At 36.7% G+C, this 25199-nt stretch overlaps 1 protein-coding gene across 1 annotated transcript in view; it reads right to left on the reverse strand.

The window, feature by feature from the left end:
* Positions 1 to 528: 528 nt before the first annotated feature.
* Positions 529 to 25199, reverse strand: part of LOC140233435 (alpha-2,8-sialyltransferase 8B-like) — a 31402-nt gene continuing 6731 nt past the window's right edge. The window contains exons 2-9 of the mRNA XM_072313546.1: positions 18942 to 19091; positions 17453 to 17578; positions 12674 to 12824; positions 11701 to 11816; positions 9909 to 9998; positions 6222 to 6457; positions 4294 to 4549; positions 529 to 580 (exon numbers count right to left, since the gene is read on the reverse strand). Coding sequence (XP_072169647.1) covers positions 4311 to 4549; positions 6222 to 6457; positions 9909 to 9998; positions 11701 to 11816; positions 12674 to 12824; positions 17453 to 17578; positions 18942 to 19091 — 1108 coding nt within the window. The 3' untranslated portion in view covers positions 529 to 580; positions 4294 to 4310. The remainder of the gene's footprint in view (positions 581 to 4293; positions 4550 to 6221; positions 6458 to 9908; positions 9999 to 11700; positions 11817 to 12673; positions 12825 to 17452; positions 17579 to 18941; positions 19092 to 25199) is intronic.

The following is a 25199-nucleotide window of genomic DNA, read 5'->3' on the forward strand; positions in this document are numbered from 1 at the left end:
AAAATGTCAGAAGTAAAAATTTCAGAAAAAAAAATCTGTGGCACTTTTACCTCGTCCTCTTATCATTTCTACGTCTAAATTTTTACCAATGACTTTTTTATCTCTGGCATTTTGACCACTGACATTTTGACCACTGACATTTTTACTTCTGACATTTTTACCTCTGTCATTTTACTCTGATATTTTTACCTCTGACATTTTTACCTCTGACATTTTTACCTCTGACATTTTTACCTCTGTCATTTCTACTCTGACATTTTAACCTCTGACATTTTTACTTCTGACATTTTTACCTCTGACATTTTTACCTTGACAGCTACTTGACGTTTTTACCTCTGACATTTTTACCTCTGACATTTTTACTTCTGACATTTTTACCTCTGACATTTTTACCTGGCACCTTAGCGTCGCCTGTCGAGCGGTGGCGACGGGTAGTACATGTATTCAGCTCCTGAGACTGATGTATTGAGTTACCATCGCCGATGTTTTTCCTTAGGTACCGGTAGCTCATTTGATGATTTTCTTAACTCACATCTTACTGCGATGTGGCTCGTCAAGAGACATCTTAATTTCTAAAGCACTGTACAACAAAAATGATAGGCTAAGAAGTAATATCAATTCTCTCTCTCTCTCTCTCACACACACACACACACACACACACACACACACGCACACACACACTTTACTTCCAATCTATCTTTACATAATATATACAATATATAACAATGTTACATGTAGCTCAGATACAATAGTTATTTTCAGTTTGAGATGCAAATCAGATGGCAAGCCCCTGCAATAAAATGGCTACGCGCTACTACCGTCACAATGGAATGCTACATTCTGGCCACACGTTCACCCACTTTACACTTGTATTAGGTAAAGACAATGAAAATTAATTCAGGCCAAACCACGAATTTGACACAGATTACTCCAGTTCTCCAATTCCTCCACTGGTTCCCCATATATCAACGTATCACCTTTAAAATCCTTCTCACTGTTTAATAATCTAGCCCCATCTTATCTAAAACACATGATTTCTCTCCGCTCCTCCACTTAAACCAGTTATCCCCGTTCTTCCACTCTGCAACTGTCGCATGGTCTCTACACAGTCATGTACCCGTTGTGGTGAATGGACTTTTCTGTTATTTCTCCATCTCTTTGGAACAAAGTCCCTCTTTATATCCGGCATGTTATTGTTGTAAGTGTTGATAAGTCAGTTTAAATCAATGCAGAAAACTTATTAACTCAATCCTATTTTTTGTGTGTTATATAACACGTACATAACGCTGTATTTTGATTTAATATTTTTTCTGTATTAATGCACTTTTGATAGAAACGTCAGTATATCAAGCGCTATAAGTGTTTTTCATTACTATTTATTATCATTAAACTATACATAGGACACCGGGGGCCGCATTGCAGCTAAACTGCACAACAACTGTTTTAACAAATCACCTTGCGTGGCTTGAACTTTGAAACAAAATGAAAATGTTATAAAAGACTAAATGATTGCGTCTTAAAAGCCAACCAATGTGATCATAAGGATAGTAATCCCATAAACTACTGTATTAAATCGATGTCCACAGTAGAATAATAGGGATATTTGCATCAATATTCAGTAGAAAATGTTACATGAAAGAGCGCCACCCTCGGAGTGTCAACTGTGTTTGTTTGTTTGTGTGTTTGTGTTTTTTTTCAGTCACTGCGAAGACTTTTATCCCTCGGATGGCTAATTTATTGTTTATTAGAAAATCTCAGCCTGAGTTGACTCCGACAAAGACTACTCGGCAGACAAAATGAGTCAACTATACAAATATGTGGAGTTCCTGACGATGAGATAAGACATACAGATTATGTTTGTCATACAGTCCGCCAGGATCGAATGAAAAGCCATAAAATAATAATCTTAACGATTATGTCAACGTGGCACGTTTAAATCAATATTCGACTCAGCATCTGTTGTAATGAGCACAGTCAATCAATGCGGACGACAAACATCTATAATTCACATTGTATAGGCCCATTAAAGTCAAACCCGCAGGTTGCATTGTATTGAAAGAACAACCCTATACTTTGTTGTAAAAATTATTCCCAACACATACGGAGAAAATACATTTATTTACCGATACGAAGAAAAAAAAGCACTGAATACAAAACCTGCAACGCTTAACGTGTATACGCAGTAGATAGTATATCATTAGCAAAATTTCTTGACAAGGAATACATTTGACAGATAAAACAAAAGTCCCCTCCAGTCTTTGCAGTAGGAGAGATGTCACGTAAAGTTAGATATTAGTAGTTGCAAAACATCAACTGAGAAACTACAACAACATATACCTAAAGTCATATCGGAATGCCTTTTATAGTTTTGACTTATGACCCTATTTTTCACTCAAGAATCCCTTATATTCACGTTGTAATCAAGACAGGAATTGGTTGGTCACCATAAAGGCTATCGGTGATACCATGCTCAAATACAATCATAAAAAAAGATAGCTGTATAGACGAATAGCTACAGTACGCAATAAAAAAGTAATAAACTCAAACAGCGTCAACAAACCATCAGATATTAAGTCACTGTAGGGATTCGTACTACACAATACACCACAACCTGTTCACGAGAGCGTTTGCATTGCGATTTTCCTGACATGTAATTGCTATTAACTTTGTTTGGGTTGGTTGTTTGTTTGTTTGTTTGTTTGTTTTTTGTTTGTTTTGGGATGGAATTTCCAATAATCTTTCTATAGTGAGAACATTATTCATGAGAACGTACGTTGGAGTTAGAGTATGAACCATCATAATAACATGAAAGACATAAAAACACTGTCTATTAATTATAAATTGTAATTATAAATTAATCATTTCAGCCACTATAAACACATCATTATTGCTTAACAAACCACATGTATTTGCTGGTAACCATCAATATAAAAAATATAATCATAATCTTCATACATGGTAATATCACCGATATAAATCTGGAATGTTCATAAAATACTTAACATACACCCAAAATATCAGCCACTTTTCTGTCGAAGTACCGCTTTTATTATATATATTTTTTTATTATATATTTTGATGTGTATGGAACAAAAGTAATGCAGGGCCTCCTCAGATAAACATGAGTTCATATCATACAACACCACTGCCCCGTCGCCGTTGCTAGTGGATTAAAACTCATCGCCACGTCGCGTCCTTCAAAGTTAATTTAAAGGGGATGGCTAGTAACTGATCAGTGGGAATCAGTGGGAATACTGGGGGATGATTGTTCCAATCCTTGTGGGATTCATTTACGAGTACATTATATATTTATTGTTGTGTGAAAATCATTTGCTTCACAATTGTCTCATATTCAAGTAATGTGCAGTTTTATCGCCCCGTCACTGTACAGGCATGCTAACCTGGAAACATTAAACTACACATTGCTTGAATATGAGACCATTCTGAAGCAAATAATTTTCACACCACAATAGATACATAATACACTCTTAAATGAATACCACAAGGATTGGAACAGTCATCCCCCAGCATTCCCACTAATCAGGTACTAGCCATCCCCTTTAAGATATTACAAAAACAGGAACACAGAACACGGAACACAGTGGAAGAAGTTCTAACACTGCTTACACGGATGAAAGAGTTCTGGAATTTCCGAGTTTCAAATGTTTGAACAAAGCATTTGTCTTGGGAGTTGTGCTCATGTCAATTGGAAACTTGCGAGACCATTAATTTACGTCATCATCTTTCATTTGCATAATATGGCTGCAACCAATATCGCTGTATATCGAGGAAATGCTGTGAAAGTTGAGAGTCCCATCCCATCCCGAATGTTTGCCCGATTGTCGTAAACATCCTTTGAAATTGTTTGCTTGATTTTTCTTCAGGCGTATATATTACATTTACTGAACTTGAATATGAAATGGAGCGTCATTAAAGGATCACACACATTTATCTGAAGAACCATCTCAACACAAGATGAATGCAAACCAGGAATAGAATGTGTTATATACCAAAGATTGTAGGTTGTCTTGGGATGTACATGATTTGGACCCTCAATCGTGAATCACCCGAATCAGCTACATTATAATCAATGATGTGGTGTACAGATACCTCATAATTACACTGCTTAAACGAACCAGAATTGCTCAAACAGTTGTCAATGGGGTATATAGGTTTTGGTTTGTTTCTTTGTTGTTTTTGCTGTTTGTTTGTTTTTTACAGTTGATTCTATCTTTGAAATAAAGAGATCTTTCATGATTTTTCAAAGATTTTATTTTCAAATTTGAATCCTACTTTCAGAATATCCAATCTCACTGACCACAGGGTCCTACGTGAAGTTTGATCACACCAAGGTTGTGAAGTTGAACGAGGAGGCTGAACTCTTTGTCCATCGTGTGGTGACTCTTTGCAAACGCGTTTGAAAGTTTGTCGTAGTAATGGTACGGCACGGGAATTTCCTCATCCTGGTTATAGCGAACAGGAAAGGGCCAGAAACCAAAGAGATTCACCTCGTCACACAGCTGAATGGCTAGTGTCACCAGATAAAATCCTGCAATATATAATAAAATGGATAAGACTCCTTTACAACCAGTGGCGGACTCTATGAATAATGTTATTGACACCTCATAAGTCAGTTCATGTGCACATTATACACACTGCATACGCTTGCCCGACTTAACAAGTTATGGAATTCATGTTCAAAGAAAGAATGAACAAGCATATGCACACAGGTGACCAGAATGGTCAGTTACACTTGGGGAAACATCCGCAATAGAATGCATGAACAAAAACTTTTTTCTGTCCAAATTGCGTAATACTAGGCGTTGACAAACACTTTGTTCCTGTCAGGTGGATGTTTTACCAAGCACTATAAGAAATGCATGAATATTCATTGCATCTCAGAAACTTATCTCGGTAAATTTTAGAACCAACGTGCCTACTAGAATACAGATGACGTTTGCTTTTTCTGCTCATTCGCAAAACGGAACTACGAATTGGCTTTTTTTTTTTCAGTCTTGCAATCTCGTGATTGAAACCGATATCACTGTTTCATGAAACATGTGACAACATTTTAATGTTTGTTTCGTCCGCTCTAAACGAAACTTAACATGTCCTGTGTGATTTTATACTATTCAGATATGGAAAGAATTTTCCTTTCTGGTTCCATCACCGTTACGAAAATGTCAAAGGAAAAATTAACTGATGTAGATTCTCATTCATCCTATCGAATCGTAACCTCCAAAATTCTTATAAATGAAAAAAAAAAAAAAAACTGGATGGGAAACTTATATCGTGCGACGTTTCGGTGATTAACAATCGGCTTCTTTTGGCGTCCTTTCAGTGGAATAATGGTTCTTACAATCAGAAGAAGCTGATTGTTAATCGGCGAAACGTCGCACGTAAGTTTCCAATCAAGTTTTCTGATTTTGTAGGAATTTTGGATGTTAAAGGAGAACTTCTTTGAGTAGTGTGGACCACAACCCCACTAAGCATTTGAAGTCGATATTTTTTTTTATATACCACTGAACGAAAATTCGTGGATACAAGCACTGAATGACTAAAATCCTGGAATGAGTACACAAAACATCGTGACGACACAAAATAGATCTTGAAAAAAAGGCCGGGGTGAAAGAAACAGGACCAGATGAAACCAAATAAGATTATGACTAAAGAAAAAACAACAACAGACTCATCCCAAAATTATCATATTATGTGGTGTCGTTATGTTGCGTCGTAGAAATCATGCGTTGTGTGTCGCTTTTTGTTTTTGTTTCTTTGTAACAAACAACAGAAAAATTAGAAGGAGGAAGGACGCAAAAAGAGGACGGGATATTTCGCGATGGACTGGAGAAAAGGGGCGGTGATTAAATTGGCTCAATCGGTAGTGCGTCTGCCTCCAAATTCATGTACCCCGGGGTCCGATTTCTGAGTCTAGCTGAGCAATGTTGTGTTTAAGCATTCCGTCCCTTCCTTGGTAGGAGGCAAAACACATTGTCTCTCGAATAGGATATTAAGTGGAGGTCCATGTCTGTGAGAGTCACAAACTCATGCACGAGAAAGATCTCATTTCATTCATTCATCGCGAAGAGCAGGGTGCATAACCCGGTGAAGATCAAATCAAACTGGACCACATGGAAGTCCAGCTAGGGCAGCTGAATATGGGCATGAAAGAAAGAAAGAAAGAAAGAAAGAAAGAAACACGGAAGCGCGTTGTACAGTACCCGAAGAAGTCCATCTGATATGTGCCCTCTCTGTCCAGAATGTACCAGCATACTTGAAGTGCTCGGGGTGGCCACAGAGGACAGGTGGTTCGTGTCCTTTCGTCGCCTCGACTACCTTGGCGAAATAGCCGAAGTTGCCGCCGATGACCAGACAGGGCATCCATATAAAGCCGTGATAGGATGATAGATCACGAAGCAGCTTCTCCTTATTGGCGTCATCCCTCACCTTCTTATACCTGTAATCAAAGGAAAACAATCCTAGAATAGGGAACTTTTGCAAGCACGACGCGACCGCTAGTTGAGCGTGACGAGTGCAAAATTTGCTTCGGCTCAAATCCGAAAAAACCTCCCGTCCTAGGGAAAACGAGAACGGTTCTCAGCCAAAATAGCGTCCGGTCCCGATGTTGGGCACGATTGAGTAGCCAGCCAATCAGCTATCTTGTCGCTATAGATAAATCATCGCTAAAGATAATCAAATCTGAAATTGTCCTCAGTTGAAAGTTTGTAGTCAACCTATATCGACGTATACTGAAAATTTTAATGTCTGTAAGTGATAATGTATCATGTGAAAATTGAAAATCTGGAAATCTTGGGAGTAGCAGCTAGTTACAAGTCTCATAAATGGCAAGTTTGGCGATTATAAGCATCTTTAATCACCCTTATCGAATTTTGCAATCACGATCTCAAGGAAGTACGGTATGGTCTCGCAATGGACGAAATCTCAAAATCGACGATGTTTTGGTGATGTCCAACAATAAACAGGGCAGAGTATTAGCTCTTTTGCTCTGCTACAGCTCATATCACCGTTTTGATCTATGTTTACTCAAATAGGGTCATAGATTCAATATATGCTGATTACTAGTATTTTGTATTTTGTATTTTGATTTGATCGATTTGATTTTGATTTTATTTCTGAATATGTCACATGTTTTGTTATGTAATCGGTTGGGTTTTTGATCCGCCTTCTTTTTCTCTTAGGGGGACATGAGGTTAGTCGATAGATTGTATCACATATATTTGCTGATCTAAGGAAATCTAGTGTGTGTGGGTTTTTTTTTTTCTTTTGTGTAACATTTAGTACAGTGTAATATCTTAAATTTCAAGTAAGCTTTACGTTCATAACAGTCATCTCAATTTCAATTAAAAATATCACATTTAGACGAAATTTATTCACTCTGGTTTTGTGAAGATTATTCGGTAATGATAATATATCTTGGAAAATTCAATATCCTTCACAACGTTTCTACTTTTTGAAAGGAGATTGCACGGATATGAGATAGGTAGTGATCTGATTTGATTTGATTTGATTGATTTTATTTCTGCCTTTTTCCAAATCACACATAACAAAAGAATACACATATTTAGAAATTAATGTTACACGACATTTAAGCAAGCATATACTGTCTTGCAAATGAATTCAAGGTACATATACACACACACTATGAACATGACAGTATTCGATGTATAAGACGTGTAGCATATCATTCACACAAAAAAAAAAACAAGTTCGGAGGCGAATCGTTAAATCAATACTTGTAGAGTATGTAAATAACAATTGATTATTCATTCGGAGTATATCACGTCCTTTCATTAAACGAATTTCAGAAAAAAAAAAGAATATAACACAGGGGATTTGAATAAATTGATTTTTAAAATTCTATATTTTTTGGTTATTATAATAACAGAAAAGTAGGAGACCGCGATCATAAGCAGCAGCTTGACATGGATCGAGGCCTCGGGGTAAAATTCGAGACTTAAAATAGATTTACATATCTGTATAACGGACGTGTCTGCAAAAATAGAATCAATAGTCAAATCCAAAATATTGTAATAATTTATGAAATCAAAAGTAAAGGGGGAATTCAAAAGAGTTTTCGTTTATTTGTTATCAATAGGCATTTTTTACCATAATACTGTGCTGAGGTGAGTGCTGTGCTGTGCTGTGCTGAGCTGAGCTGCGCATGCGATGAAATACAATTTTGTTAATTTAATGTTTGGGTATATAACGATTATACCTGATTAGATTGATTCTGGTTTATTCTTTGTGTCACATGTATGTCTTCTACATACTTCTGTATACAATATCAACAATTTTGATGCTCAGCAAAGTACTAAAACTAATACTATATCAATATAAAATGTTTGTGAGTGAACGTAAAAAAACCCCAAAACTTCTTATCACTCATACATCATTATATTTCGATAAAAAATATTTTTTCATAAGTGCCTTAAAAGAATGTAATTTGGTGGTTGTCTTAATTTGCTCGGGGAGATTATTCCAAACGTCAGGTCCATGATGTCTAATTGACTTGTGAGCTATCATTAACTTGGGATTGTGGAGGTGATAATCTTTAGAATTTTGAGTTGGGTAAGCGTGGACGCTGGAGTTCACAGTGAATAGGTTGTGGAACGAGGAAGGGAGGGTGTTGGATTTGTATTTGTACATGAATATTGCGCTTTGTAATGTATGAATATCATGGATTTTCAAAGTTTTCAATTTAAAAAATAATGGTTCAGAATTTGCAAGATAATGTGAGTTGGTACAAATGCGGAGTGCTCTTTTTTGGAGAAGATGAACTGATTGAATTTTTTATCTTGTTAGAATTTGCCCATACCATATTGCAGTATGTGATGTATGGTAAAGTCAGTGCATTATATAAAATAAAAAGAGACTTTTCTATAAAAAAAAATCTTTCAGTTTGAACAATACACCTATGTTTCTTGATACAATATTACTTATATTGTTTACATGTTCATTCCAGGTAAGATTGGCGTCAATAATTACACCAAGAAATTTAGTAAACTTTTTTTCTACAAGGGGTAACCCATCAATATATAAATTACATTCAATATCAGAAGAATGAACGTTTTTGAAATGTATAAAATTAGTTTTATCAATCTGACATATCAAAAGAGAGTATATACATTATATATATATATATACACACATATATATATATATATATATATATATATATATATATAATATATATAATGTCACAATAGAGGAATGCATTAAATGCCAATTGCCTTGATTTTAATTCAAAATCCGAATTTTCGGGGGCCTCCCCCTTCGTCAGGGATGAAAGTGCTGATCATTAGCACTTTCATACCTGACGAAGGGGGAGGCCCCCGAAAATTCGGATTTTGAATTGAAATCAAGGCAATTGGCATTTAATGCATTCATCTATTGTGACATTATTATTGCTATTTCTAGTACTGCCAATACGCGGAGCAATGTATAATATATATATATATATATATATATATATATATATATATATATAATTATACTCTTACGCTTTTCCGAAAAGGAGGAACAGTATATAAGAGGAATAATGATGTCAAGGCTACGCACTTATTTCTCCTTCCTTTCTCATATCTCACACACACACACACATATATATATATATATATATATATATATATATATATATATATGTATATATATATAATTACTTGTTGACTCGGGAAGGAAAGGTTGTCAGTAAAAGGAAAGATATTAGTACATGAAATACCTATCAAAATGGCACTGGATTTACGACTCGGGTTGGTTTGGGACCTGGGAATGTGTCTCCTTAATTCCATAGAACTTTCAGCATTGTATCCATGCTATCGAAATGAGCTCATTAACAGGGAAATGGAATCTAAATGAGGCTATAAAAATGACGGAATTGGGTAACTTACACTCTTCCGACCATACTCGGATTCAGCGTTGTTAAATTGCTTCGAACTCCAGCATCATCTTTGAAAGGTTCAAGCTTGGGTAAGTTACACCTGTCAGAATTAAAAGGATAATTTAGAATTGGTGGAGATGAGAATTTGGCTTTAAACTTTTTTTTTTCAAGATACCAGGAAAACACTTATGAAATAGTACAGAGGATACCATTCTAGGATGAATTCAAAGGTCTCAACCGAAACTGTACAATCCCTTTCAATAGGAAATTGAGGATCATTAAAGAAAGGGGGGACATAAGAGGAAGACTTGCCATTCGTTCACCCCGTATTCATTAATGAATTGATATGCTTATCAAAAAATAAAAATAAAAATAAAAACGGATACACATAATTCAAATTCAAATTCAAATCTTATTTCCAGTATCACATTCTTTTTTGTTTTCAACACACTTACCAAAAATAAACAAAGAAACACACAATGTATTCGAACATAATAATTGGAGTGAAACATATAAATCATTTACGTTTTATGAATATTGATATGCTTACCCAAAATGGATACATATAATTCAAATTCAAAATCAAATAAACATTTATTTCCAATTTCCCATTTTTCGACACAATTTTTTTCGACACAATTACCACCCCCAAACAAACATGCAATATGTTTGAACATACAATATATTTGAAGTGAGATATACGCTGTGCAATTAACACACTCTTGGGATATAATGAAAGAGCTCTCAGGGTACTTGAATAAAACTGCATTGCTTGTTAATGTTACACTGACTTCACATCTCTCCATTAGCAACCACGCTAACCCGTGTTTACATGTGAACACCTACAACAAAATTCGTGTATATCGAGGCGACGTGAACGGCGTAATTTGAACTAAAATCATAATTCATATATCAATCAACGTTTTACATCACAAATCTCCCAAGAAGACACAAAATAATCAAATGATAAATGAACTTAATGAACAAATTAATATATAGAAATATTATTTCGATTTGTAAAGCGCACAACCTTTATCTGCATAATAATGTACACGTTCTACGCTACAGGAAATTGTGATATGATTAACAACCAAAATGAAAAGATGTGTTTTAAGTCTTAATTCAAGTAATACAACAGTTGGAAAGTTTCAGATTTTTCCACAATGTGGGAACTGCACAAGAAACTTAAAATGTTATCTTTGTTTTACATGTTGGGATTTGTATAAAGAAAAAGAAAAAAAAATCGTCTTAAGGATTGCGCAGGATATGAGTGCGCCTGTAAGTAATAACAGCAATAACAGAACGATAATAACCATAACCTGTGTACATGACTGTGACGATTGGGTTATGTTTTTAACAAAGTGGCACACGTATTTCATTTCATTTACTTTCATTTCAGACGAAAACATACAGAAATGGCAGATAAAAAGTGAAGTACAATGTGACTTTTGCATCTTCAAGTGAGATTTAAATGCACGTCATTTGTTTACAATGAGACAAAACATACTTTAGATGAAGAAATGCATGAACAAACTGTAAATGAATTGTAACAAAGAGAAAATTCGGAAATGGAGGGGACTGCTAAAATGCCTAGCTGGTAGAATGCAGTCCCCTCGTGAGTAGTAAATTGTAGTAATAATCAAACGAAATGATAACGTATGCTTTCAAGAACCAACAGTACAACGTTCTCTTCCAAACTTATAAAAATGTAATCAACAGTCATGCTGTCATAAATCATGTTGGCAGACACTTAACTTGCCCATACAATACTCCCGCTCAAAATGAATAGATAGTATACTCGCCTCATAACAAAATCACTGGAATCAATCTCTTTTCCGCATTTGCTTCCCAGAAGAGACCCGCTGTTTCCAACCACTGCACACGATCTAAACGTCTTGTTTTCTGAGAATGGACCGGTCTGTTGAATGACAGAAACAAATCGAATTTAAATATAATACGAACATGACAAATTCACCATTCGTGTAGAAAAAGTCACCAACCCATGCATGTTTAAAGTAAATAAATATTAAGTACTTCCAAGTAATAATTTGGGTCGAAATAGAATTATCTCTACCCGATTATAGGACAAAGGTATCGTGATTTTAGTTCGTCTCATGCAAGTGACAAGCATTAGTAAACAAACGGTAAACCAGGCACATCGTGATTTGAGAAGAAGATGTCTCCATACGAAAACGTAATTTTTTGTCGTTCCTGAAGTTTTGCACATAATATAATAGTGACAATATAATATCTAATATAACCTGATTATGTATCATAATATATAGGCCTACATATTATACATCATTTATTATATGTATATATATATATATATATATATATATATATATTCTAGCTGAGGCACGCGGCTGGTTGTTATTCATAACTCTCTGCCCCAAAAAGGAACATGCGCATAAAGAGTTGAAGGGTTGGTCCGTCGGGTATTCGCTATGACGTCTCCGTGGCCGAGCGGTTAAAGGGATTGTACAGTTTTGGTCGACTTTCGAAGATCTCTAGTTCTCCCTCTCCTTCTCAAATTTATACCCTCTCTCTTTCATATTCACTTACTTTAAAATTGAAACTCTGATAACATTGAGCACCATGTTCTACATGTGAGTAATATGCATTGTTTATCCCAGCTGCATGGATACTATTTTGTTATACTTCATGAATTTTTCATTGAGAAATGCGAAAATAAATTGAAAATGAAGTTGAAATCAAAATGGAAGTACAAGGAGAGAAAGTCGGGCATTATCAGAAATGATCTATATTCCCCACCTCTGGAAACAAGTCATAGATCTCGGGCTTTAGCTGAAGCTTCATTCCACCTCTTGAGTGTCTGATAACAGTATCAACTTTGATGTTTTGATGATGCAAGATTACCATGGAGGTCCCGTTGAGTGACCGATGATGCGAAGCGAGCTCTGATCTGTAAAGAAAACAGATGGGAGGTTGTGGCTAATTCCATATAGTTCTCTAAAAATTATAATAATAAATGCAAATTGACTGCCCGAATTAATATTGAGCTTAAGACACGACGTGTATACCCTTACCGTATAACAAGGTAACCAAAATGTAGGGACGGTGTTCTCTCCATCTCTCTCTCTTCGTTGGCAAAGTAAGTTGTGTGCAGTATTAGGCACGATTATTCTACGCGCTGTTTTAATGCATCAGGTAGAGCTCGATCGACCACCTAACACCGAATGCAACAAATTTTATGAAGGGGTTGTAACAAGGAAACTGTTACGCAACCCCGCCTACCAAAAATAATGATAATAAAAAGTACAGTATCACCAGTGTACGACGATTCACTTTCTTTAAATCATCATCATGCTTCCATGTTTCGCCCTAAGTTTTCATTTCCATTCCTCAAAACACATTGTTGCGTCGTACAGTCGCCGACAAAAAATAAATAAATAAATAAAAAGCAAGTTACCATAATCAAGCGGAGGAGAATGAACAGACATCAGGGCTACAACAGATAAACGTTGGTATCTTTAAAGGGACATTCCAGACGATTTTCATAATTTCACATCATGTAGTACATAAATCGACAGTTACGTGTATAGATTCATGGAATCTATTGTGGTCCTTGAGCAAAGAAACCAATACACTGAAAATCTTTAACAAATTACACTGGACAGTGTTGATGAAATCAAGGAGGTTTGAGAAATGGAGTAACAACAGTCTCATTCCCTTTGATCCCATGTTTCATGCCGCCACTCAGAATTATTTGAAGTATGTGCTAAACTGGAGCTGCCTCTCAGATAAGCTAGCATCTCACCAACGGAGACGTCTCCGCGACGTCTCCAACTTATCAGTCGCAGCAGTCGCGGAGACGTCTCCAACATAAAAATGTCTTGCGGTCTCAAAAAGGAGACGTCTCTGGACGAGTTATGGCACGTGCCAAAAATTTCAAATATGAGGGAGCCGTTGCAGGATCACCTGACTTGATCTAGGCAGGATGTCAGCACGCAGATAGGTCACGTGGTTTTTAAAGTAGGTCAAACAGCGTCAAATAGAGTCCCGGAGACGTCGCGGAGACGTCTCCGCGACCTCTCGACAGTTTTTCTGGTCTCCAGCAGGTCTCGGCGACGTCTCTGAGACGTCGCGGAGACGTCTCTGAGACATCGCGGAGACGTCACGGAGACGTCTCAGCAGTCGCGGATAATTATGATTAGTCTCCGCGACGTCTCCGCAACTGATGGAGACGTCTCGGAGACGTCGCGGAGACTTCGCGAAAAATCGAACATGTTTAAATTTCTTGCGACTAACTGGCGACTAATCGGAGACTCTGTAATTTTCAGGAGACGTCTCGGAGACGTCGCGGAGACGTCTCTGCAACTAACAAAATCTAGAGTCGCGAACTAGTCGCGAACTAGTTTCAAGCCCGGTGAGATACCCCCTTAAGGAAGACAACTGATTCATGTGTCATTGCATCATGACTAGTCAATCTCAAAGGAAGATCTGTCTTTATGATGGTAATTACTTTTCGCTGTCCCTTCTTACAAAATTAAGGGATACATATATGTACAGACACGGGGATGTGCAAATAAAATTGTTCAAAAATTGATGAAATAAAAATCAAAATTACTCGAATTTACATGACTTTACACTAATCTAACATGCAAATAAATATTGAACTATATTTGAAAATTATTCCATTTCAGTTTCATTTGTCGGAAGTGATCGGAAAGATGATAAAATCGGAGTTGTAGTGAGGGTACAGTTTCAATTTCACGACATACAGCTCAGGTTTACAGTTTTGCACATAATCATGGACGGGATTTACTTTTGTTGTATATGCTTTATCATTAAGTAAACATTCACTCTATTTAACAAATAGACAAGCAGAATATAGCCGATATTAAGTTAGAGTTTAAAATGAATCTTCAGATTGCTCAAAAAGACGGCGACATGGAACCCCGGTCATCAAAGGCACAAGAGCACCAGTGGAATTCTTTTGTGCATCAATAGAAAAAATGACAGCTGTTTGAATAATTACAGCCAGTTGGAACTCCATCTCTTAATAGTCCATGGGCCAAGAGGCGAAAAATTTATTATTGGTACCATCTCAGGTGGCAATACCTTTTTGGTGTCATTTTGTTTGTTGGGCATAGATATGCTTATCGAGCTATGATAGCATTTCCAAATGAGTAGCTTAGTCCTAATAAATGAATTTTTTAACCAATTTGGTCTCGTTTTTATATCCCTATACTTCTGAATCGAGGCTAACCGCTATAGAAACAAGAGCACGGTCTTCTGTATGTCCATGGAGCTCATGGTATGTCCCACTGATATGTCCACAGGTGTTCTGTTGTAAACGCGGTGCGCTTAGTATTTGTTCAAGGCGGCGAAGGGAATATCCAAAGGGTGATGCTGTCCAGAGCTAAACGCGATGCGTTTAGTCTTTATTCAAGACGGCGAAAGGGAATATCCAAAGCCTAGATACAGTGTATATCCCTTTATCTAAAAAAACAAACAAAAAAGCAATTCCTCGTGGATGTTATCATATCTAAAGTTCCTAATAAAAGGGATTATCTATACTGTTTTTATACTACCCTTTCAACAAATACATCAGTTTTAAGCAAAAATCACTCTGCTCATGTACAATATTATTTATTACAATGTATTGTAGTGTACCGGTACATTGTTTCTGCATTATCTTTCATTGTTGGATGGAAATAAAGCGACAGTGGCGTGGTATTAGCGTTTTCACCGTAGCGTTTTCACCGGAAAATGATGAATAATTGAAAAATACGGCAAAATCCACTAGGAATTTTTTTTTTTTTTTTTTTTTTTTTTTTTTTTTTTTTTAGATAAAGGGATATACACTGTATCATTAGCTTCGGATATTCCCTTCGCCGTCTTGAATAAAGACTAAGCGCTGTGGACATCATAACCCTTGGACTTTCCCTTCGCTACCTTGAATAAAGACTAAGCGCACCGCGTTTACAACAGAACACCTGTGGACATACAGAAGACAGTGCTCTTCTTTCTATAGCGGTTAGTTTCGATTCAGAAGTAAAGGGATATACAGCGAAACCAAACGGGTTAAAAATTCATTTATTAGGACTAAGCTACTCATTTGGAAATGCTATCATAGCTTGATAAGCATATCTATGCCCGACAAACGAAATGACACCAAAAAGGTTTTGCCACCTCAGATGGTACCAATATCTGGCCTGGCCCATGGACTATAAACCTCCTTGATGAAATCAGAGCCTCACAAAAATTCAGAAATGTAGCAGTGTATATTCCATTACAATACCGCTTGCTCAACAAGTTCACCTGTGAAGAATCTATGCATGCCTTCTTATTTGTTCTGCTTCCTTGAGCCCCAACTCATGCATTCTTATGGTGGGGCTGTCATGTCATCATCCTTGTTCATTGCAATTTGTCATTCTCATTCCTCATCCCAATCACTGTAAATTCTGAAACTCTGTACTCAGTTTAACTAATTCATAGTTGTTCAAATGTAAAAATCTGAAAATCATCCGGAGGTCCCCTTTAACGATTTTACCAGCCCGATTACAGTCTAATCTAATAAGATACCTCGGTCCGGTAATAATACTAATTTTGTAGCAACGACACTGTTATTTCTCGTAAAACTGAAGTCTGCAGGTCAAATCATTCATACAGAAATATAGGCAGGCATAAATGTTGTATCTACATTTGCTTTCATAATTTTGTCATGTTTTGTTTTAATAGAAGACCTGAACTATACCAGCTCTACTTTTGAAGTAGGTTCCAACCATTTTAATTTTTTTTTTCAAATATTGTTATCATTGTAAAAAAAATATCAGCAAGAGTTTACCCCATGAACTTGATATCGTTGCTAATTGTTCATGCTGCAAGGAGAAGTTTTGCAGTTTACTTGTATTAATATTCTCGACATAGGCCCTAATTCCTTTGGGAAAATGAAATGAATAAAGTGGAAATGAACGCATCTCAACTAAACAAAATTGACACTTCCAAATTGATTTATAAGCTAGAGTTATTTGGCATCTACACACGATCGATTGGTTGATTGACTGATTTATGGATTGCTTGATAAAGATAGGCCATTAATTGTTATTATTCCGGCTGTTTAATTTTGCTATCAGAAGAGCAAAATATTAATTGCATATAGATCTGGTCTACGTATCAAAGGGATGATATTGTGTTGAGAAGGAGGTTTCAGATCTTAAAAAAAAAGCGAGATAACTAGAAACCACTTATGAAATGTTAAACATAAGTTTAAGAGTTATTCAGTCTATTTAATGAAAATCAGTTTTGAAATGGCTGAGATATCCAATAACAAAGTAAAGCAATGTGGTCCTGATAAAAGGTGGATCCCACCGTTTATCAGGACCTCTTTGTTCCTGGATATCAACAATTTCAAAACCAATGTTCATTAAAAAAAAAACAACAACTTTGAATTCCTATGCTCTTTCATAATTTACTTTTCTCATTATCTCCACAAAAAAAAAAAAATGTTGGAAACCTGAAGCCTTATCTCAACCGAAACTTTTGTTATCATCCTTTTAAAGTGCTGCCTTACAGAGCCTCTCTTACCTGAATTTCAAGACGTTTTCTATGTTGAAATGAGATTGTTTTTGTAGAAGGCTTTCGTACAAGTAGATCGCTTGATCTGTTTCGTGTCGGAACTCCCATAATTTCTTGGTCAATGATCCGTTCTTCCTAGAGTGGGCGTGAAACAAAGCATTTTTTTTTCATGAATAGCTTTTGTACTCTTTTGTACTTTTGGACAAAGAATGCTAGCACAAACTGTGGGCACTTTTCACACAAAAGAAAACAGTAGAGAAACCTACAACCCTTTGGCATACCACACACCACTTTCAACGGAAGAAATGAAGACATTTATCAAATGGAAAATTTGACATATTGGTGTACCAAATGCAAAGAAGCTTTCAGCTATAGAATATACATGTACAATGTACTTACAAAGTGTTGTATTCACAGATTATAGGCCTATTGATTTCAATTCATACATCTATTCAGAATACAAATCGCTTGGATATATACAGTATGAAATGTTTACAAAATGTAACAGGTTCAATTCATCAAAGCAAAAGGCCTATTAAAATAGAATGTACCTTTAAAAACAACATTGCAATTTTAAACACTGAGATACTAAATGATTAAAGTCAACCACAATAAAAAGAAGCACGGAGAAAAATAATCAACCATACTAGACGGGTCAACGAATGTTGTTAAAAGAAATGCGCAGTATATAGTTTTTATTGAACCACTGTGCAAAGCATACGATGTCCTGTTAGTCGATAAACCAATTGTGATAACGAATAAAATGCTGGACTACGTTTTCTTTTATGTTCTTTTTCTATACATTGCAACAGTGCATAGCATGAAGGCCAGTGTGTCTGCTTATTGATATGGATCATATAGATACGGCACTATCATAACAGATACTGTATACAGCTCTCGATTGATTTCGACCTGGTATTGGGTGGTCGTACATGTAGAGTCTCAGGCTACCGAGCAAGAAAATACATTATAAACGGGACAAGAATTAGATCGACCACCATACAGGCTAAATACCAACAAACGGAAAAATGGCGAAAACAGATGTTAAACGAATTAATGGCAACTTATATTATGCATTCTCTATGAAAAATAACATACCTTGGTAAGTAAACACATTATACACATTACATTAATCTGATTGAATTCAGCTATTGTAGGTAAGTTTTCGAGTAGATGCATGTAACTTAAATGTAACATGCATTTCCATAACTCTGTGTGCTTTATCATACGTGATTGGCATTTTCAAGTAAGGCAGGTATACAATTTCTTTGGTGTGGCGCAAACGATTTTTATTTGGGGTACAGGAGTATTAGGGGTTGCTTATTGGTGGACCTCTCAGTTCTCTTTTTCCTCACTAAACATACCTTATAATGTATATATGCTTATGATATACAATTTCTGATTTACTCAGTGTTATGCTTTGTTGGAAGAAAAATGAGAATGAACAATAAATGAATAAATATATGAATGAAAGGGACGTCTTGATAACAAAACCTACGTCAACTGCTGGCTGTCGTTAAATGATTGGACTCTGTCATTAAATGCATGATCCCTGGCACTGACGTTTTCCTCGATTTCGCCATTGTAAAGGTCAGAGAGATTCGACAGCAAACGACTGTTGTCAGCTCTTTCACTGGGCACACAGGAGCTGCAAATGGAAATTGCATATAATTACAGTATATCGTTAACGTCAGTAGAGAGAATGTAAATGATGCTTGGGCATTGACGAATCAACGTATACACACTCACTGTCATGTAGGCTTTCTAAATTATGATAATAATAATACACACTCGATGTAAGCACGTAAGACTGATGAGTACATGTGCATTTCCTCAAAATTATACACAGCACGGTAACACAATACGTACGTAAAAACATACAGTGTTGTTTTGGTTCTTAACAAACCCAAACAAATACCCTAGAAGGCTAGAATATCTATAATTTCCCCAGATCTATTTTCAAATTTTAAAGATTAATTCAAGGAATGCAAAATGTTGTGCGCACTGAAAACGACAACAAAGGAAACGATAGTAAACTCCCTTCTTTTTTTTTTTACTTTATACATTAGAGAATAAAAATGCATTGTTGTTATCGTAAGAAGCACCGTTCATTATTTTTACGATCTAGCTTCCCTGAGAAATTCTCTCCAATTTTTCTTTACCCTATTTTCAGAGCAATCCTTTGATACTTGTTCAGAGGCGAATCTACGTGTAAAACACAGTTTTATACTCATATTATTCGCTAAAAGACTAAATACAATAAACAATGGAGTTAGAGATGGATATCTTAGGTCCTAACCCTAATCGAACAAAAGCACAGGGTGTTGGAGGAGAAACCACTCAGTGTGAAAATGACTTGAACAGAACGTTGGCAGATTCATTCTATAACATGGCTGCCGTTCTGTCCCCTCTGTAAGCCTTCAAGAAATTACTGTATTCTTCAATGTATACTTCGGTGGCTTACAAGACTAGCACGGGGTTAATGAAATCCTTGAATAAATTCGCGGGTCACTTGATTTGGAGACTGCATAGCGACAAAAACAATGTGAATTTACATCACAATGCAAATTCCTTCCGCTGAACTTGAGTGAGAAGAGATGAATACATTTTCACTAAGCCAACAATGAACAAAAACAAATACAAGAAAGTTGCAGAAGACGGCATGGACTTTGGAACATTGCGTAGTCAGAGCAAATACATTATAGCAACAATGAATGCTATCAACCGATTACTCTGTCAAGAGCTGTATGACAGTCATGTTTGGTGGTTGCCGTGAACCTCCAGAAAGAGAGGGGAAAAAAAGTTTATCTTACATGCACTTCATAAGCAAAGTAAAATCAAATAGAGAAAACGGTGGATTTCTTTTTTAAATCAAAATTGTTTATAAGAATTCAAACTATAGGCACAACATAAGAAAAGTGCTAGTTACAATCCATTATGCCAATTTGATGACGTCATACTATCAATGCCTAATAAGTCTTTGAATCACCTGCATACAACATTACCTCATCAATTTCGATCTGTTAAACCATGGAGCTCCATCACATAAACCATGGACCTATATAGTAGGTCCATGATTAAACCAAGATCCATGGTTAAAACGAAATAAAAAGGAATTAATATTCATACACCCATGGCTCAAAACATGGCATTTCAATCGTGCTATGTCACTCCCACGCACTTAAACCCCCTTGTTACGGCACATTTTGGTAAATCGGCACATTTTGGTAATTTACCAAAATGTGCCGATAGTGCACCTATACCTGACGGGATCAACTGTTACCAAAATGTGCAGTTAAAAGTGGATTTGCCTGCACATTTTGGTAACTGAACTAAAAACCCATGGATGGGCTTGAAAGTTATTATACGGTCAAAGAGTTAAGGTGATATGGTCCTGCAGTAAAGACAGGCAAGACACTTATTTAGCTCACCCGAGACGAAGGCTCAAGTGAGCTATTGCGATTGCTTTTCGTCCGTCGTCAGTCGTGCGTCGTGCGTCGTGCGTCGTGCGTCGTGCATAAACTGTTTACATTTTCATCTTCTCTCACACAACTGGTGGTCAGACTTCATACAAACTTGGTAGGAATCATCTTTAGAGGTAAGGACCCACAGCTGTTCATGTATAGTATGTGGCTCCAGATTTTAGGAAAAAGAAATTAATCTGTAGGAATGGCAGAAGTCCAGCAGAAATGACAGAATGTTATTATCTTGGCCGCGCTGGCCTCATACGGGGACTGCGAAGTACCTGCGTGGGAGTTGCCTGCGAGGTGCTGCTCAAAACTTGGCTGCGGGTAAATCGGACTTGCGTGCGCAGCTCCGGGCAACTATGGGCGAGATAATTTTCCTGCGTGCTGGAAAAACCTTACTCGCAACAAGCCCGCGTATCTTGCCCGGAAAGGTGTTAGACGGTGTCATTCGGTGGGGACAAAAACCAACTGCACTTACAATTTGTTTTTGTGATGATTGTGGAGGAGCAGAAAGTTACCAAAATGTGCCGTCAATGTCCTGCACATTTTAGTAAATTTGCCAAAATGTGCAGTTACCAAAATGTGACGTTACATGTTACGGCACATTTTGGTAAATTGCACATTTTGGTAATTTACCAAAATGTGCAATTTACCAAAATGTGCTGTAACACCCCTCCCCTCATTCCACCTCCATATGGACTTAGTCAGTAAAGATGCACACGCTGAACAAGAAGCGACTAACGTAATACAACAAACTATTACTATTAACTATTCACATTTTCTCTGTGTGGTGATACGATTTGGCACTATGTGTACTGCAGTGTATGAAAAAAAAAATCAATGTTTCCTGTAATGTTTAGCTCTTTTGTCCGTACGATGTTCGTCTTTCAGAACTTGGATGATTGCATAGGAAGCGATTGGGATGATTGCATCCCAGCCGACTGGGTACTGAGTAAGTAGCAGTCACATTTTCTTCCATTTTGAATGGGACCATAGAAACATGGAGACGTGCAGAGTGTGCCCTTTGAGCTTGGTACACAGACGCAGCAAGTTTCGATTACAGCCTACTGTCGTGTTCATGAACTTCATCCGAGCGCTGAAATTGAGCGTTGTACGGACAAAAGAGCTAAGAATTACAGGAAACATGGATTTTGATCTAGAGTTCTATATAGACCTCTAACCCGCTCTGCACATAGGGATTGTCTCCCAAATCCATTTTGTTCATCGAGATAATTCAGGCAACTAATTCTTCTCTATAATTTTATTCTTTAACCTTCCTATAAATGGGATATTTCAACCAGACATATTACTTTGGCTAAATTCAAGGCTGTAAATTCCGACCCAATGGTGGCGATGGGGTGGGGTGGGGTGTGCCCCCACTCACACACACACACACACATACCCACCCATACACACATATCCCCCTCCTTAATTTCTGAGGGGGTGGGGGTGTTCCCTCAATTTTAAAAGCTTAAACTCATCAAATTTGCATTAGATTTAACGATGCGATCATTCAAGTTCGAGTGAATTTGAATGATCACAGAGATCAACATTCACAAGGCTAACTAGTTCATCCAATTTAACTTCATCAGAATTCTATTTCATGAATTTCTCACATGAACGTGTAAAGGGCGCGTTCCAAAGAAAAATTGCACACGATTCACGTTCAAATTCGCATCAGCACCGCCGTGATGAAAGTTAAGGAATTCAAATTTACGAAAAGGCAAACATTTACTGCATTTGGGCAGTGCTTTTCGTTAGTATTCATTTTCTTTGTAGTAGGTCATCTGTTTGAACAAATAGCGTTCTATAAAATGGGACCTTTGACCAGGGAGGTGGGGCACCTCCCTGCTTTGACTTACACTGAAATTTCTCATTCCTCGGATAAACCAGGGAGGTGCACCTCCCTGGATAAACCGTCCTCCTATATAGCAACAACTTTCATACGCATATACGAGCATGCATAGCGAACATTCATTTTTATGCACGACGTTGGAGGCTGCTCGAGGATCAGATTACACAAATATCTTGAATATGGACTGAACTGTAGTAGCTGAAGCATTTGACAACCAGCAAGATTATACAACTGTCGATAAACTCTAGGAAAAAGCAACAGGTAGAGCAATGAATAATGTAGATACGAAAAAGGTGAAAAAAAAATCGACAATGTTAAGGGGATAGTCCAAAATGTAAACATGGATCTGGACGTGTCAAAAAAAAAAAAAAAAAAAAAAAAAGAGAGAGAGATATGACAATTCCGTAAGTGTCTATATCCATATTCTTGATAATCAACAAAGTGAAACTAATGAAAGAAAGATTAGAAAATATAGAAATACATACCTATAATTGATATTATTGATTAAATGAAACTGTGAAATAAAAATGAAATTATATATTACAATCAAATTATTCAAGAGAGAAAATGAGAATTTGATGTGTATAAAATGCGGTATGAATTACATATAGCTATATAGCTTGTTTATGTTGATTGAATTCTAATGTTTATAGTTCGAAGTTGTGTGCCTATGAACGAAATTTTGATTGGTACTTGGGACGAAATTGAACGTCTTTCCAGCTGGCGCGAAATTGAATGCCAACTTTTCGTCTTTAAATTGAATGCATTTCTCTCTAAACTTACGTATATTTAATATCTTGAATATTAACATAGACATTTTTTTTTTAATTTCTTAATCAGTGAGAGGGCCTTCCAAGAGATAACCCATTTTGCAATGCTCCCATTCGTATGTGACGACATACTTGAATTTGTTTTTTGTGGTAAATGATCATGATCATGACATGCACTGATGTATCTAACAATAATTATTTCTATGTTCATTTCGTTTTTTGTTTTTGTTTTTTGTCTGATGTTCTTTTGTGTATCTTCTGTATAAAACTGATTTATGATTTGTGAAAACAACTTTGATTCCAATTCTACATGATTTGTAACAACGGTGTATGCGCGCCTACAGGCCTTATTGGCTTTTTATGTGTACACCATTTTCCATTTTACTTGTTGCCTTTTGTAATCTGGAACAATTATTCATGCCTGTAATTCTGATGTTGTTGTTGTGGTTTCTTTTACATGTCATTGTTTTTTATGTTCATCTGTAACACCGAATGCTTCATGTTGTTTTTATTGTGATTGAAATGGAAATAAACGAATTGAATTGAATTGAATTGACATGCAAGGATGCATGACTACAAAACCACCTACACGACGTCAATCGTGGAGGTACAAATACCTCCATGGTCAATGCTAGATTCTCATCGCGCGTTCATGCCCCTGCTATTGACGCCGGTCCCACATACAATATAAACAAGGGACTTCTATTGTTGCACCATATATTATGTACACATCAACGCTTGCTTGTACATGGAAATGTTTTGAGAAGGAAAAAAAAAAACCACTTGGATGCAACTTGCATATTTTGTACAATTAGCTAAACACAGTAGGTGGGCTGCTGGGAACTCGGAAGAAAAGAGAGAGTACAGGTATAGACTAAAAAGCGGAGTTATGTAAAGGGGAGGTAGAGAAAAGAGAGAGGGAGAGAGAGAGAGAGAGAGAGAAAGAAAGAGGCGGGGAGAAGGAGGGGGAGAGAATATTCTCTCCACAAGTTAGAGTAGAAGTATGCAAGCACTTTTCAATGTGTTTCAACAAAAAGACAAAAACAATTAGAGTACCCACGTGTGAATGGATAGACTGATAAACATTATTGTGGTGTTTTTTTTTTGTTTTTTTTTATGCCTCCGCCAACGAAGTGGCCGGAGGCATTATGTTTTCGGGTCGTCCGTCCGTCCGTCCGTCCGTCCGTCCCGTTTTGTTTTTGTCGATATCTTAAGAACCGTGAGGTGGTTTTGCATCAAACTTGGTATGACGGTATATCCTGGGGGGATAATACTTTGTTTGGATTTTAAGGTCACGGGGTCAAAGGTCAAAGGTCACAGGTTATTTTGTGAAAAAAAGGTTGAAATTTCATGTTTTTCTCCATATCTCGCAAATGGTTCAAGGTATCTTCATGGAACTTAGTATATATGCATGTACCGATTGGCAGTGATTATCTAGGGAAGTTGGGGGTCATGGGTCAAAGGTCAGGGGGTCAAAGGTCAAGATCAACTCCTCAAAATATCACTGCTTTCCTTATATTTATGCAATGCCTGAAGATTTTTTTTTTAACTTGATGTATGCATGTATAACCCAATATATATTCTGTGGGAAGTTTCTTGCCAAAAGATCAAAGGTCAAAAGGTCAAAGGTCAAGTGAAAGTGCTAAATTGCTCTTCCTCCATAT

This window comes from Diadema setosum, chromosome 9, assembly GCF_964275005.1.
Source record: "Diadema setosum chromosome 9, eeDiaSeto1, whole genome shotgun sequence".
Classification (NCBI taxonomy): Eukaryota; Metazoa; Echinodermata; class Echinoidea; order Diadematoida; family Diadematidae; genus Diadema; species Diadema setosum.